The 15,437-nt window shown below is 61.1% G+C and overlaps 2 protein-coding genes across 3 annotated transcripts in view; both read left to right on the forward strand.

Annotated features, from left to right (window-relative positions):
• The window catches only part of FRS3 (fibroblast growth factor receptor substrate 3), a 103,141-nt gene that overhangs the window by 23,424 nt on the left and 64,280 nt on the right, over positions 1-15,437 (forward strand). The gene's annotated exons all lie outside the window — the stretch shown is intronic.
• TFEB (transcription factor EB) lies at positions 1,351-14,296 on the forward strand. Of its 2 annotated transcripts, XM_065740307.1 has the most exons (9): positions 1,351-1,515; positions 10,210-10,448; positions 10,521-10,775; positions 10,858-10,938; positions 11,675-11,795; positions 12,052-12,108; positions 12,393-12,468; positions 12,605-12,752; positions 13,094-14,296. In XM_065740307.1, exons 2-9 carry the CDS (start codon positions 10,254-10,256, stop codon positions 13,526-13,528), a joined length of 1,368 nt encoding a protein of 455 aa, XP_065596379.1. In that variant the 5' UTR covers positions 1,351-1,515; positions 10,210-10,253; the 3' UTR covers positions 13,529-14,296. The 2 variants fall into 2 exon arrangements, with proteins under 2 accessions (XP_065596379.1, XP_065596380.1); XM_065740308.1 differs by lacking the exon at positions 1,351-1,515 and having other exon boundaries at positions 10,163-10,448.

The following is a 15,437-nucleotide window of genomic DNA, read 5'->3' on the forward strand; positions in this document are numbered from 1 at the left end:
TATGTTCCTTTATGTGCTCTCCGTCTCTCCGAGGTTTCTGTGTAAGGCTGTGCTCTCAGTCTCCTGTTGCAAATAAACTGCAGAGCCTCAGCGCTCTCTGAGCTGAGTTTGTTTGGCCGTTGTGGAGCACAGCCTGATGGCCCACATGTCTCAGCCCTTCCTGCTGCCAGGGAAGCTCCTGCATGGTGAGGGTGTCCCACTGCCCAGCCCCCACGCAAGGGATAGCCATGGTGTAGGTGATGCACCCCCGTGCACAGCTCTGGGGAGGGGAATTCCCTGAGGGGTTCCCCAAAAGTCATCTCTGTAGCAGCTGATTGCAGCATTGATCCCACAGCACAGGAACCCAAAGTGTGGTTTCTTAGAAGCTGTTTATCACTGGGGCTTGTTCTCAGATCTATCAGTAATAGCTCTGTCAAAATATTGGTGCAGCCCGAGTGCAGCGATGCGGGGATCAGGCAGGGCAGGACGGGGGATGGGCACTTCACAACACAGCGTGGAGCTCTGGGAGAGCAGCACGGTCCCACCTGCCTCGTCCCAAAAAGAAGGAATAATTGTGCACCACTCTGCCAGACTGATAGGGACATGGGGACTGTCACCACGTGAACACATCTCTGATGCACCAGATGCACAACCTGAGCGTCCCTGGTGTGATTCGGAGCTGCACTGAATCAAAAAGTCTTCTTTTCTTTTGGAGATGGTCGAGTGGCAGCGAAAAACTGGCTCGTGCCAGCAGTGCAATGGGAATTGGATGCAATCTGTTGTGTGCCATGGGCTGGGAAAGGCCAGAGCCTCCATGCAAGGGGTGCACAGCAGGTGTGGCACCATCGCCTGTGGTCCAACACCCATACCCCAGCAGCCAGCTGCTGCAGTGTGTCACCTCCCATCCGCTCCTTGCAAACTGCTCTGTGCCAGGGGAACTCCTCGCTGCGGGCAGGGAGATGCTGGCAGCCCCACGGGCTCTCTGCCTCCTCCTGCACAGTGCCTGCACAGCTCAACTCACACTGAAGCTCTGCACTGTTTGGGCATCTCCCTGCCGAGGGCCCTGAAGGTGCCGAACAGCCCCGTGCCTCAGGAGGGGACGCACTGCCATTCCTCCCCGCTGTGTCTCCACGTCACTGCCAATCCCTCAGGGCTACAGCAAGCACCGCTGCAAGGAGCTGCACGGCTGGGAAACCCCACGCTGGGCAGGATCACCCACACCACGCCGCCATTGCGGCCGAGGCGGGGACTACAAGTCCCGGCAGGCGCGGCAGCCCTGCCCCGCACCGGACTACAGCTCCCGGCGTGCTGCGGTGCGGGCCGGGCCGTGCTGAGCCGAGCCGGGCCGGGCCGGGCCGGACGGGCAGTGCTGCCCTCCCTTGGCGCGGGAGCAGCGGAGGCCGCGGCCGGCAGTGGGACCGGGCCGAGCCGGGCCGGGCAGAGCCGCGTAGAGCCGGGCCGAGCCGGGCCGGACCGCCGTGCACAGCCGCCCGCTGCCCCGCGGGGTTCCGCGTTCCCTCCGCCCGCGGCCGCGGGGTGAGTTGCGGGGTCGGGGTGCGGGAGGGGGCGGCGGGTTGGGGTGGGGGGTTGGGGTGCCCGTGCTCCCCGGTGCGGGAGCGAACCTGTTCTGGTTTGTGTTGTCTCGGTTTGTTTATATATATATATATATAATATTTATTTTTTATGCTTGTTTTTCTACACCCCCCCTCCTTTTTTCTCCTTTTTCCTCCTTCTCTTCAATAACAACGGGGTGGCAGCCGCCGTTTCCATAATGCTCTCGTGGGGCCGCACCATCGCATTTTATTTTTTATTGGGGGTCTGAGGGGGAGGGGTTGTGCTTCGTGCACGGCGGTGCCCCCCTTCCTCCCCCCCCCCATTGGGAAACTGAGGCACAGATGCTCGGCCCGCGGTGCCCACCCCCGGACGGGACCGCTCGGGGCTTCGGGGGGCGAACCCCTCCCAGGATGATGGGGGGGGGTCAGAGAACGGCCCCCCCGCGTCACAGCGCTTTGGGGTCGGGGGTTGAGGGACAGGGACACGGGGGGCTGCGGTCCCCTCTTCTGTATTCGCGAATTTAATTGTGGAGCGGGGAAGGATTGCGACAGCCGTGCGGGCCCCGCTGAGTCAGGCGGGGGGGAGGGGGGAGGGGGGAGAGAGAGGGGGGGAAATTTCCTTGATTAAAAAAAAAAAAAAAAGAAGAAGAAAAAGGGCGAAAATGAAATGTGGCGGTTATTGTCGCGCTGTGCCGGGATAAATAAATAACGCCGTGCGGGGCCGGACGGGCGGGGCGCGGCTGCGGGAACCGCTGCGGTGCGCTGCCCTTGAGGCCCGGGGCAGTTTGCACAGCGGATTTTTTGGGGGAGGGTTTCCCACCCCCCACCCCCACCGTCTCCGTTTCGCTTTCCCCTGCCATGGCTGCACGGCTGCACGCACGGCTGCTCCGCTGCGGGGCCGTGCAATGGGGGACTGAGCCTGCGCTGAGCTCCGGGGGGGGGTGGGGGGGTCACTGGGTCACTGTGCTGAGCTCCAGGGGGGTCTGCTGTGTGAGCTTTGAGGGGGGACGCTCTGTGCTGAGTTTGAAGAGTGGGCCCTGTGCTGAGCTCTGTGGGGTGGGGCTCTGTGGAGTGCTATGGGGTGCCCCGCAGGGTGTGGGCCGTGCAGTGGGGGCTCGGAGCATCAGGTGGTGTTGAGCAGCACGTGCTGACCCCGCTGTTTTCGGAGGGATGCTGCCGTCGCCTCCCACCCTTATCAGGAGGAAACTGCTCGGGGTGGGGTCGGAGCAGGGTGACCCCGTATCCGGGCATTTTGGGGCACGGCCGCGCTTCCAGCGCGTTCTTTCCTTTCAGTGCCATGAGCTGCACGCGTCCTCTGCTGCGCTGAGGTTTCCGCGATGCTCTCAGCGCAGGGGGGGACCTTTGGTGTGTGGAGCAGTGACACATCGCAGTGGGGGCACCTCCAGGGATGCACCCCTCAAGAATACAGATGCACCATGGGCAGCAGCAGCCGCCCTACAGCTCTCAGCGGTGTCAGTGTGCGCGTCGGTGTCCCTGCATGTGCACTGTCCCTGGGCAGCCCTGATGGCTGCAGCCCGTGGTGCTGCGATGCTGAGCCGTGGTGGCTGCATCTCACCAGCACCCTCTGTTTGGTGGCTGGCCGTGTGCATCCTGGTGCGGAGCATCCAGTGGTGGCTGTCAGTGACACATCTGGGTGTCCTCGCCGGTCCTGGCAGCATTCACTGTGCCACCTTGGCCCGAAGTGTGTCCCCACACTCACCAGGGTGTTGTCCCTCCCCATGTCCTGCAGGCTGAGATCTCCTGTAGTTAAATCGGTGCAGCTTTCTCACCGGATAAACCTGAAAGGCTCCGACATCGCCCTTTTTTCCCTGCCATATGTGCATGACATTAATGAAAGTGATTTACTTCTTGCACGAACAGCTGTGGAGCTGAAAGCAGTAAAGGAGAGCTCTCCCTGCTGGCTGTGCCCCCTGCCCCACTCCTCATCCCCTCCCACTGCAGCACTGCACCTCGGCTGTGAACTCCCGTGCTGGCATGGGACTGAACCTCAGGTGCAGTTTGTGCAGCTGCTGTGCTGCCTCTTGGGTGCCAGAGTGCACAGCCAGGCAATGGGAGCAGGATGGGGCCACGGGCCCCAGGAGTGGGCACTGTTCCTGGTGTCAGGTGCTCGGGGATGGGCTGTCCCCAGGGCACAGTGGCTTTGACATGGGTCGAGGAGGAATGGCACGGGGTGAGGAGGGGTGTGTGCCCCACTTGCAGCTGGCAGTGTGGGGTCGGCTCGGTGCTGGTGACAGCTCTCACCCGGCACAGCCGGCGCTGCTCCGCTCCCCACTCCCGCTCCAGGCGAAGATCTCTCCCGGATAAACCCATCCCGCTCGGGCAGTGCCTCTCAGCTGCTTCGTGCCCAAACCGGTGTGACCGTGGCGTGGGGCTGAGAGAGCGCTCCCGGCCGCACCGCTGCGTTCACACCGTGTGTGACCTCCGTGGGGAGCGTGGGACCCACATCCCCGCGGCAGTGGGCAGCTGGGAGCGGGGCCGGCGGTGGGGAGAGCCCCGGGCTGCGGGCACGGCACGGCACAGCCTGTCCCCGACATGTTACACGTTTATTGCTGGGGCTGGAGAACAGCTGCAGCTCTGGGGCCGGGGCGGCTGCGGCGTGGGGCGGCCGGTACGGTTACACGAGGTTCTGCGACTCCGCTGCAGGCGGGACGCGGCGTATTTATAAATGTTCCCTCTGGGAGCTGAGGGGAGGAGGGCTGGGGTGGGCTGGTGTTGCCCGGGGGGCACTGAAAGCTGTGCTCACCCCACTCCTGGCACTGCGGTGAGCTCGGGTCAGCCCTGCTGGGACTGGGTTGATGTGGGGTTTGTGGAGGTGGTGCATTGTGTCTGCTCAGCGTGCAGCCCCAGCATGGGCTCTGCTCTGCTTTTTGCAGCACAGTGTCGCCTTGTCCTCCCCCCCACCCCAGAGCCTCCCCCAAGGTCACTCTGCTCTCCCCTCTCTGCTGTGGATGGATTGCTCAGCCTGGGGGATGCCGGGTGCTGCTGTTGGCTCATCCTCACCCTAGGAACGTCCTTCTGCCCGTTAACGCTTTTATTTTTAATTGCCTCCCTGCTCAGTGGGGATGGGAGGGGAGGGCAGGAACTTGTCGGCTCGGGCTGTGCTCGGGCGGGCTGTGAATTCCCGTGGCAGTCGGACAGTGATGTTTCAATCAGTGCTGCACTCCTGAGGCTTTGGCTCTGCTTTGGAGGCGGCAGTGAGATCCCAGCAGCACTCGCGGGGACGGTCCCATTGTGCCAACCACTGTCCCGGTGCTGCCTCGCAGCTTTTGGGGTGAAGGAGCAAGGCCTTATGGTTTACCCCATAGAGGTTAACTGCACATACAGGAGGGAATGCAGCTGCTGCAGGTGTCCTTGGTGCCACCTCAGCCTTGCTGTGATGAGGGATGCGCAGCCCTGGCTCAGCCACCAGTGCTTTTTGTTCCCCGACACCTCCCCGCTGGGATGAGGGCTTCTGGGGTGCCACTGTCACCCACAACTCCGTTAATGTTTTTACTGCACTAAATATCTGGGCTGTTTCCAAGAGCAGCATTTAACGCATGGAAGGGAAAACATTTGGCCTCTGACCCACACGCCTGTTAACAGCGCCGTGGTCCACATTGCTGAAATGCCGGGGCTAAAAACAGTGCTGGTGACTCAGTTGCTCACTGGCGTTGTCAACTGACTCCAGGCACGATGTGCCAAGTCCCCCCCTTCGCCTTCTCCCTTTCAGGGCTGCGTGCTGGGGATGGGGCTCTGCCATCCACCTGCTGCTCCATCTCCAGGGCACTGCTGCGTTCTGGGTCAGGGATGGCTCTGCTCCCCCTTCCCACCTCCCATCCTTGACCTCAAGGGCTGGATGGGATCCGGGGATCTCCAGTTCAGCCCCAAACGAAGCTGTCTTGGTGCTGGATCAGTGTGCTCTGGGCTGAGCCTGGTTTGAGCACTGGGTGTCTCCAAGGATGGAGAGTGTCACTCTTGTAGATCCACCCCCAAACCCCATCCCGGGACACACAGTGCCCCATGCACAGAGGGGAGCTGCTCTCCTCTGTGTGCTGATAAAAATGAAGGGCCCCAACCTTCCTGTCAGTCTCACCTGACCTGACAGCGGCTGCCCAGCCAACCTGGAGCGAGGGAGGCAGTGGGCCAGTCCCAGCTGCATGGCAGCAGCCAGGTGCCAACCTGAGTTGCTGGCAGTTTGGCATGGGGGTGGCATGGGGGTGGCACGGTGGCAGCTCACCCACCCTGCATCACTGGGCCCCCTGGGGGCTCACCCATGGGGCTGTGGGGATGAGCGTGAGCAGCATCCATAGGGCTGATGGCAATGCTGGAGCTGCAGGTTTGGACACAGTTGGTCGTGTGGTGGGACGCAGCCCTACGGGGGAAGTGGTGCCTGGGGGCTCTGCAGAACGAGGGGCTGTGGGGCATCACCCATGTGTCCTTGTTGGCCTCCAGCTTTGTCACCGCCGTGCTGGCCAGGGGCAGTGGCATGGCCGTCCTGGTGCAGCGGTTGGTGGGGGGGGAATCTCCCAGTGCCCATCCCTCAGAGGGATGGGGGCAGCGTCTGTCCCTCTGCCTGTGCTTGCAGGAGGGAATGTCACCCCAGGGGCTGCATGGGGCAGAGCCGGCAGCGGGCGGCCGCGGCTGCGTCTATTTCTGTCCTGCTGTGCCCTGGTGGGACTGCTGGCTGCAGCTCAGCACTGAGCACAGTGTGCGGCTCCGGGGCCTTTTTTGCAACTTCCTCTGCCCACACTGCTGTCTCGTTAAAAGCAGGGTCCTAAAAATGAGGAACCACGGAGCTGGGCAGGGTGGGGAGGAGCGTGGAGCAGCTGCGACCAGCCAGCCCTGGTGCCCGGAGACCCCCTAAGCCCTCCCCCATCGCCCCCAGGTAACGTGTGTCCCCTTCCTGCCTGTCCCTGGCAGCTGTGCGGGTGCAGGGTCTGCTGAGTGCCATCATTACCGCTCTGCACCTGGAACGTGGCTGGAGTGAAACGTGGGGTGGGAGCAGGGAGTGCTGGGTGCTGCTGGAGCACATCTCAGTGGGGGCTGAGCAGTGCTGTGCTCCCCACATCACCCTCAGTGCCACTGTGGGGCCGGGCGGGGGCATGAAGGGGGGCTCCTTGCTTGCCGCCCCCCACGTCTGCCCCACACCACTGCGTTTGAAAAATCAGAACCGGGAAGGAAGGCTGGGTGGGTGCCTGCAGTAAGAAGCATTGGTGCTTTCACTTCTTCCTTCTCCGTTTCCTTTTCTTAGCCCTCGTGCTTGTCAGTGGAGCAGCACGGGGCTGGGGGGCTGCTCACCCCCCTGACTTCCCAGGGCCGGGGGTCCCTGCACACTGGCCTCTGTGCTGGGCGGAAGGGCTGCAGCCATGCAGTATCACTCCCTCTGCTCCTTTGCTTTTCTGCTGCGAGCAGAGGAGGAGATGCTAGTCGTGCTGCATGCACTGCTGGCAGCGTGGGTGCTGCTTTGCTGTGGCCAGCAGCACGATTCTCCTTGGGGCTGCATCTGGAAGCTGCCCTACGGCACATTTTATTTTTAACCCGTGTTTCTTAAGCTGCTTCACTTTGCCATCCAGGCACACCTGAGCCCCGAGGTGCGCGTGGGGATGGGATGATGGGTGGGGGATGGGGCAGCAGTGCTGTGCTGGGAGCGGGGTGCTCCTGGCTGCGTGTGTCCCCTGGGGTGGCAGTGCCGTGCGTTGCGGAGCAGCCCTGGGGTGGTCCGGCCGAGCAGCCGATGCCTGCTCCTTTATCAGCTGTCTGCACCGGCTGCAGCTCGCTGTGGGGCCGAAGGGCAGCGCTGGGGCTGTGCACAGTCCCGCAGGGTCAGTGTCACCAGGGCAGCTCCGGCCACAGCGATTCCCGAGTGCTGCCGGGGAGAGGGAGGGGCCGCCCGCTGAAATAACACCGCTGGAGGAGATGCGAGGAAGTGCCAGAAATAACCGTGCTGTTGTGATGTGCTGGAGGTGCTTGGAAGGGGGAGAGTCCCCTGGCTCCAGCACTGATGCTTTTGGGGCTGGGAACTGAGGTGCATTGTCCTGAAGCCCATCCCCACCTACAGATGGGGTTTTGAGCCCTGGAAGCTTCTGTGGCATTGGGGTGCAGTGCTGTGGTGGTGTGGGGCTCTGCTTCTCTCCCAGGGAGACCCCCAGGGTGATTCTGCAGGGTTTGCTGCACGGGTTATGTTTCCCATGGCTGTGCACCTCTCGGGGCTGTGTGTTCCCCCCAGCCTTCTCTGTATTTTCATTCCCCCCTCTCCATCCCTGCTGCTCCTTGAGCCTCCCGCTGCCCCTCTCGATCCCTGGCTCCACTCTCCAGTTGGTGAGCGACATGTGCTGCCCCAGGCAGTGCCTGCACACATCCACAGCCAGACGGGTCGGGGCAGTGTGTGGGGACAGATCCTCACCTGCCACGTGGGGTCCTGTGCATGCAGGGAACGGGGCTGGGCTGGGACAGTGGGAACGCCGCCGGCAGTGCCGCCGAGCAGCAGGCACGCTTCTTCCTGGACGCCAACACCTTTCACCTTCCCTGGAATAACAGGAATCCCAGACACGGTCCAACTGAGGCAGGATGCGTCCCCAGCGTGGGAGGTGTCCATGGGGCTGGTGCTGGGCACTGCCAGCCTCACAGTGCTGCCCTGGTCCCCATCCCACCCCACTGTCTCCCTCCTGCCCTGGATTCCTGCCGGGGCTGATTCAGAGTGAAAGCAGAAGCTGCTGGCTGCTCTGGGGGGGTGAAGCCAAGCAGAACCCAGTGGGTTATTTTAACCTGACCGAATTTCCCACCCCTACCCTTTTTTGCTTGCTTGGGGCAAAGCCCCACTCTGACCACTTTCCCCATCCCTTCTCTGCAGGTGCGAGTGGGGCTTTCACAGGGGACAAGGAGTGCTTTTTGCTCCCAGTGCCCCCGATGCCTGCAGAGGGGCAGCTGGGGGGGATCCTGCAGCCCTGCAGGGTGGGAGGAGCGGTGCCATGGGGTGAGCAGTGCTGTGGGGTGAGCAGTGCAATGCCATGGATGAGCAGTGCTGTGGGTGGCACCCTCCTGCCCGTTGTACTGGCTGCACTTTCTGAGAACCTCAGAGGTTCTGGGCGAGGCAGCTCCACTTGCTGTGCACACTGGGTGTCCTGGTGCCCGAGGTGCTGTCAGCTTGTTGCTCACCTTCCTGCTGCTGTCCACCCTGTGCCATCACCTCACACCCAGACAAGGGTGGTGGTGCTGGGGCCATGTGGAGCTGATTCCATGGAAAAGGGCAGATGATCCCAAAGCTCCCCCTTAAAATCCCATCCAGCCATCCCCTGGTGCTAGCACACCCCAGAAACTAGCATACCTTTGTCTGTGGCCAGCGTTTTTCCCCCTCCAGCCCTGGCTGTTTGGATGGTTTACCTGAAGTCCTAGCTGCCCTTGGAGGCCTTCCCCTCTCGTCCTGCACTCAGCATTTGGGGTTATTGTGTCCCTTGTGTGCGTGAGCTAAGATTTCCCCCTTTGCTTCATGTTGCTTACTGCAGGCCGTCCTGTGGCCCTGCTGGCTCCCACCAGCCTCCATGGGACTGCTGCTTGTCCTGCATCCTCCCACTCTGGAGCTCCTTCTGATGCCTGTCCCAGGCTCCTCTTTTCCCATCCCCCTTCAGATGGGCCACCATGTCTAATTAATTACCTTCCTCTTGCCGTTCAATAGCTAGCTCTTGATCCATGTAATCGTATTTCTGTCCATGCTGGCTTGATTTAATTTCCCCCTTAGGATATTGTGTGGCACTGCGTATCAGATGCCTCGCCGAAGCCCTGGTGTGTTGTCCCCACCGTGCCCCCTTTGTCTGCAATTATGCATTGTATTTAAACAGCAGAGCCCTCCAGATCTGACTGGCTGTCAACCAGAGCCTGGGTGCCCGGCTTTGCACTGCATGCTGCGAGAGGGGACAGGGACTCTGCTCAGCCCCAGTCCTGCGCAGCAGCTCCGTGTCCCCATCTCAGCCCCATGTGGCAGTGGGGCCAGGTGGTTTGCAGCACTTCACACCCCAGCGAGGGCATCCTGCTGCCGTCCCCTCACCCCATGGCTGCCCTTTGTCACAGCAGCCCTGTTCCCTGCCCTCCCCGGGCCGCCATCCCCTTTGTGTGGGGGAACAAGGACCGTGCTGTGTCCCCCCACACCCCGCTCGCGTGCCGGCCCTGCACAAAGCTGCATTGTTCTCCCGTGCTGCTGGCTGCAGTGCCTGGCACCGTGCTGCCTTCTCTGCCTGGCCCTCCTTTGCTTTCTTGTTCTGATTTGGGCTGCTCCTGGTGCCTGGCTTGTTGCTCGTGCTTTGTGCTGTGTTTTGGGGTTGGTGGCTCACAGTGAGCTCCTGCAGATGCCCATCTGAGCTTCCTGGGCACAGAGACCCGTCGTGCTCCATCTCCTCCAAGCTGTCCCCATGTGCCCTGTCCCCTCCTCCCTCGCTGTGCCCGGGGAGCTGCAGGCAGAGCTGTCTGTCATTAGGGCTGTCTGACTCACCCACATTCAGGCAGTGCTCAGCGCCCCGATGGCAGCATGCAGACTGGAGGCTTTGTTGCCCCAGCGTAGTGAAGTCGGATGCAGGACTGCTCCTGCAGCAGAACACTGGTGCACATGCACACGCCTGCTCCCTCCCTGCGCCTCCTTTTCCCTGCTGCCATTCCTGAGGCACAGTGTTTCCCCCCTCCCCCTCAGGGTCACCTCCGTGCCTGGCCTGCATCCCACCACCCTGCTGCACCATGGCGTCCCGCATCGGGCTGCGGATGGAGCTGATGAAGCAGCAGGCGCAGCAGGAGGCCGAGCGGGAGCGTGCGCAGCAGCAGCTGATGATGAACTACATGCAGCAGCAGCGCATGCCGGTGGCCTCCACCCCCGCCATCAACACCCCCGTCCACTACCAGTCCCCACCACCCGTGCCTGGAGAGGTCCTCAAGGTATGGTGCCAGGGGGTGGGATGTGGAGACCCCCCATCGGTGCAGGGATGCTGACGGGTTGTCCCCATGCAGGTGCAGTCCTACCTGGAGAACCCCACCACCTACCACCTGCAGAAGTCGCGGGATAAGAAGGTTCAGGCGTATCTCTCTGAGACCTACGGGAACAAGTTTGCTGCCCACGTCAGCCCCGCCAGCCACTCACCAAAGCCACCCCCGGCCGTGTCCCCCAGCGTCCGGCCTGGTCACGTCATGTCCTCCTCTGCGGGCAACAGCGCGCCCAACAGCCCCATGGCCATGCTCAACATCGGCTCCAACCCCGAGCGGGAGGTGAGGGAGGGGCTCCTGGGGGCACGGCCACCCCAGGAAGGGCAGAGAAGCCCACTGACAACCAATTGCCTTTCCTTTTCAGTTTGATGAGGTCATTGATGATATCATGCGCCTGGATGACGTTCTGGGCTATATGAACCCCGAGGTCCACATGCCCAACACGGTGAGTCCAGGGAGGTGGCACAGAGGTGACCTGTCCTCCAGCCCTGACCCTGCAGCGGTGCTGGAGCTTGTGGCTGCTCTCATCCCAGCAGGAAATCACTCACACAGAGCAGCCCACATCTCTCGTCGCTGCTGCCCCACGTGCCATTGTGCCAGTGGGCAGCAGGCACCAGGGCTGGGTGGTGCCACTCACCCCAGGGGAGGGACAGGAGCAGCAGGGTGGCCCCATCTACGTGGGGCTGGGAAGGGAGGCTGGGAAATCTCCCTTCTGCAGCCACAAGAGCCAGTTCTTCAGCTTCTGCTCCTCTTTAATGACAGTTTGCAGCCCTTATAAAATACTGGAGAGGTAGGAGGGGAGCATGGGGAGGGTGTGAGGTCAGGAGGGCTCTACAGGTCGCTGTGTCTTGGCCCTGGTCAGGTCTGTCCAGCAGAGGTGTTGTGCCGTGGGGGTCATCCTGCTGGGCCCTCCTCGTTCTGCTGGGCCCCCCTCGGCTGTGATTCGTCTGCCCCATTTGGGATGCTGGCTGTGGGAGGGCACCAGCTGTGCCCTTTGAAGTCCTGTTTCCTTTGCTGCCCTGATAATGACTATTTTAAAGGCTCAGGAAGGCAATTAGAGCTGCCTCATCTGCGCACTCGCGTCCCAGAGGCCGAGGAGCTGGTCTTGAACCCCGATCCCACAGCTGAATCTGTCTCCTGGCTCCGGATGGAACTTACCTGCCTGCCCCTTTGGTTTTCAGCTGCCGATGTCCAGCAGTCACATGAATGTCTATAGTGGGGACCCCCAGGTGACCGCCTCTCTCGTTGGTGTCACCAGCAGCTCCTGCCCTGCCGAGCTCACCCAGAAGAGAGAGCTGACAGGTACGTCTCCAGACATGGGTATGTCCCCATCCCCCGGTGTGTCCCCAGGCCTGGGTACATCCCCAGCCCCGATGTATCCCCAGGCCTGGTTTTGTCCCTGGTCCCAGAGCATGGTGGGGAGCTGCAGTAGCAGCAAGGGCTGAGGCTGGCCAGGGCTGCCCTGTCCATGCAGGTGCAGAGGACAGCTCTCGGGGATGCTGATGGGGCAAGGTGCAGCCTTGTCCCCTCCGAGTGACACTGTGGACCTCCATTTCAGATGCTGAGAGTCGAGCCCTGGCAAAGGAGCGCCAGAAGAAAGACAATCACAACCTGAGTGAGTTGAGTGCTGGCTGCCCATGGGTGGCATGGTGTTCCCTCCTTCCTCCTCTCTTCAAGCTGGGTCCCTTTCCAGTCCCACCTCACCCTAAGGGAGATACCCCCACAGCCACCTCTTTCCCAGCTCTGCAAAGCGCCCGTGGTGCACAGGGCACCCTGTTGTTGTTCCCATTAGCGTGGGGGGAAGATTGGATGGTGCTGGACTGGGGGAGTGGGAGCCGGACTGGAGGGCATCGAGGTGCTCCCACATCCTCACCACTCTCCTCTCTTCTCACCCTGTAGTTGAGAGGCGGCGAAGGTTTAACATCAATGACCGCATCAAGGAGCTGGGGATGCTGATCCCCAAGGCCAACGACCTGTATGTATCCCTGGTTTCTGTGGGGCTGGGATAGTGGTGGGCGTTGTGGGCTTGCTCCTTGCCCTGTAGCAGGAGGTGCTTTTTAGGGGAGCCAGCGTTTGCAGGTGGCAAGATCTTTTTCCATCCTGCACTGCAGGGATGTGCGCTGGAACAAAGGGACGATCCTGAAGGCTTCTGTGGACTACATCAAGAGGATGCAGAAGGACCTGCAGAGGTCGCGAGACCTGGAGAACCACTCTCGGCGGCTGGAGATGACAAACAAGCAGCTGCTGCTCCGCATCCAGGTCAGTTTCCTTTTTCTTTTCCCTCCTTCTTTCTCCAGCCTCTGAAACATTTCACTTTGTAGTGCCAGGCCCTCTCCCCTCTTGGGCTGACAGGTCACCAGGCACCTGGTGCAAGCATTGCCCAGCTCTGCAGGGCTGTTCCAGCCTTTTCTATAGGCCCCTTCCCTGTGAGCTCCTCAGTCCCTCTGTCCTTTCTTCCTTTCAGTTTCTCTGCCTTCCTCCTTCCCTGCTGCCTCTATGGATGCCCACCTACCATGTCCCTGCATGTTGTGTCCCTAAGCACCACGTCCCCATGTGCTCTGTCCCCATGTGCCATGTCCCACCAAAGTCCTCTTTTGCAGGAGCTGGAGATGCAGGCACGTGTGCATGGGCTGCCCACCTCCTCACCCTCAGGTGTCAACGTGGCCGAACTGGCTCAGCAGGTGGTCAAGCAAGAGGCCGGCACAGACGAGGGGATGCTGGAGCCACTGCTGCCCACCCCGGACCCCGAGTCGCAGCCGGTGCTGCCTCCGCCACCGCAGTCCCCCTACCACCAGCTGGACTTCACCCACAGCCTGAGCTTTGATGATGGCTCCCAGGGCTTCCCAGACAACCTGGAGCCCAGCCACAGCTCTTCCTTCCCTTCCCTATCCAAGAAGGAGCTGGACATGATGCTGCTGCAGGACACCATGCTGCCCCTGGCCTCCGACCCACTGTTCTCAGCTGTGTCCCCTGAGGCCTCCAAGGCCAGCAGTCGCCGGAGCAGCTTCAGCATGGAGGACACAGACATGCTGTGACGAGGAGCTGCGCCCGTGCTGGGGGCAAGGACTGGGCCTTCAAGTTTGGTTAGTGAAGTCATGGGGCACTCTTCTTCCTGGGGGAGGAGCCCGTCCTGCTGAGCACTTGAATCTACATAGGAGTACATTTTCTCTATGCAACGGGGGTCTCGCTTCAAGGCTCACTGGGTACCACCATGTCTTTTGCAAGCTTTTTTGTTGCCCAGAGCTGGAGCCGACCTTCTTGGCTTGCAGTGGCATTGGCCTGGCTGCAGCTTTCCCAGCCAGGCAGCATGATCTTGGCTGCTTTGCCTCCCAATGTGTCCCTGCTGTGCCCCCTGTGCAGGGCTTGGAGCACGGGGCTCCACGTCCCGGGTGCAATGCTCACAGCTCTCTGCCTCACTGCCCCCTCCCAGTCTTTCCCTGCAGTGCCACTGATGGCTTTGTCACAGTGTCACTCCCCGCTGGGGCTCCTCCTCACAGTGCCTCTCCAGGGCATCAGGGAGAAGCAGTGCTCAAACGAAGCAAGAGAATTCCCAGGGCATGGGATGGGGCGTCCCGTTGAGTTTTGTTGCTTTGTTGTCCCGGGGGTCCAGCAGCACCGTGTCCATCAGCCTCCACTCCATGGAAGTGCCTCTGTCCTGGAACACCACGCTGTGCTGTGGGCTGGGGAGCAGCACGTGGTTTTGATGCTGATTCTTTGGGTGCATGCTGAGATCCAACATCCTGCCCCACATCAGCACGGCAGCAGTGCTGGGGGTGGTCTGCGCCCATTGCTAAACCTGAGCATCACTGTCCCGCTGGCAGCAGCGTGCTCCCAGCCTCACCCGTGGGGCTGTGGGATGTGGGTTGTTGCTTCCCAGCACTGATGGAGGCATGGAGGGAGCTGGGGGTGCGAGGGGGAATGGCTCAGAGTGAAAATACTGCACTGATTTGTGAAGCCCAACGAGGAGCACCAGGAAAGGCAGCGTGGATGGGGGGCCCCTCTGCAGTGCCCTATTACAGCACAGCATTGTAGGGCTGAGGGAGGTTAGGTGTTGGGGAGCAGGAGCCTGTGTGGGGTTGGAAGTCAGTGCATGCCCCATCCCATGCTGAGGATGGGGAATGGTGGGGTGGGGCAGGAAAGGGACGTGTGAGGCAGCCCCTGAGAAATGCTGGAGAGGTGCCCGAGGGATGAGGAGGGTGTGGGGAAGTGCAGAGGGTGGGGGGAGAGGAGGGAAGGGGCAGAGGGGAGATGGCAGCAGGGCTGGCAGGGGCCAGTGGGTTTGGGGTTGTTTCACCCCATGTGTTCACCGGAGGCCTTTGGGCATCACTGCCATTAGTGCCTGCAAAGACTGAGGTCCTCCAGGGTGGGACAGTGGTCCTCCGGGGTGAGAGTGTCCTCAGGACGAGACAGTGTCCTCCAAAAGGGGACAGTGTCCTCCAGGGTGACCCAGTGTCCTGCAGGATGGTTATGCCAGGCCCTCCTGCTGCTGGGGGCATCTCCCAGGGTGTGAGCAAGCAGCTGTGGATTATTGTTATTTTTTAAATCTTTTCGGAGGGTTTTTTTTGTTTTTGTTTTGTTTTGTTTTTTGTTGTTTTATTTTTTAATGCACTGTGCTCTGATTAAAAAAGAAAAAAAAAGAAATTTTACTACTGTTTTATAAAGAAATGTATAAAAGAATGAACTGGAATGGAAGAAGAATCATTAAAATATATTTATTTACAACATACCGGAGCATCGTGCTGTGTCCGAGCGTCCGTGCTCAGAGCTGTGTCCCCATTTCTACCAGGGGTGAGTTTTGGGGTGCTGGGTGCTGGATCCCCAATTAGCATCCTGCTGTTAATTAGACCCTTGGGAAAGGTGGGCACGTGTGGTGGTGGGTAGGGGTTGGGTGGGGGCACTCCATGGCTCAGGTCAGGGGCTGTGCAGTCTCTCGCTGCTGTTGGG

The sequence above is a fragment of the Cyrtonyx montezumae genome, unplaced genomic scaffold (genome assembly GCF_038088225.1).
Source record: "Cyrtonyx montezumae isolate F1298 unplaced genomic scaffold, pur_monq_1.0 scaffold_26, whole genome shotgun sequence".
Lineage (NCBI taxonomy): Eukaryota > Metazoa > Chordata > Aves > Galliformes > Odontophoridae > Cyrtonyx > Cyrtonyx montezumae.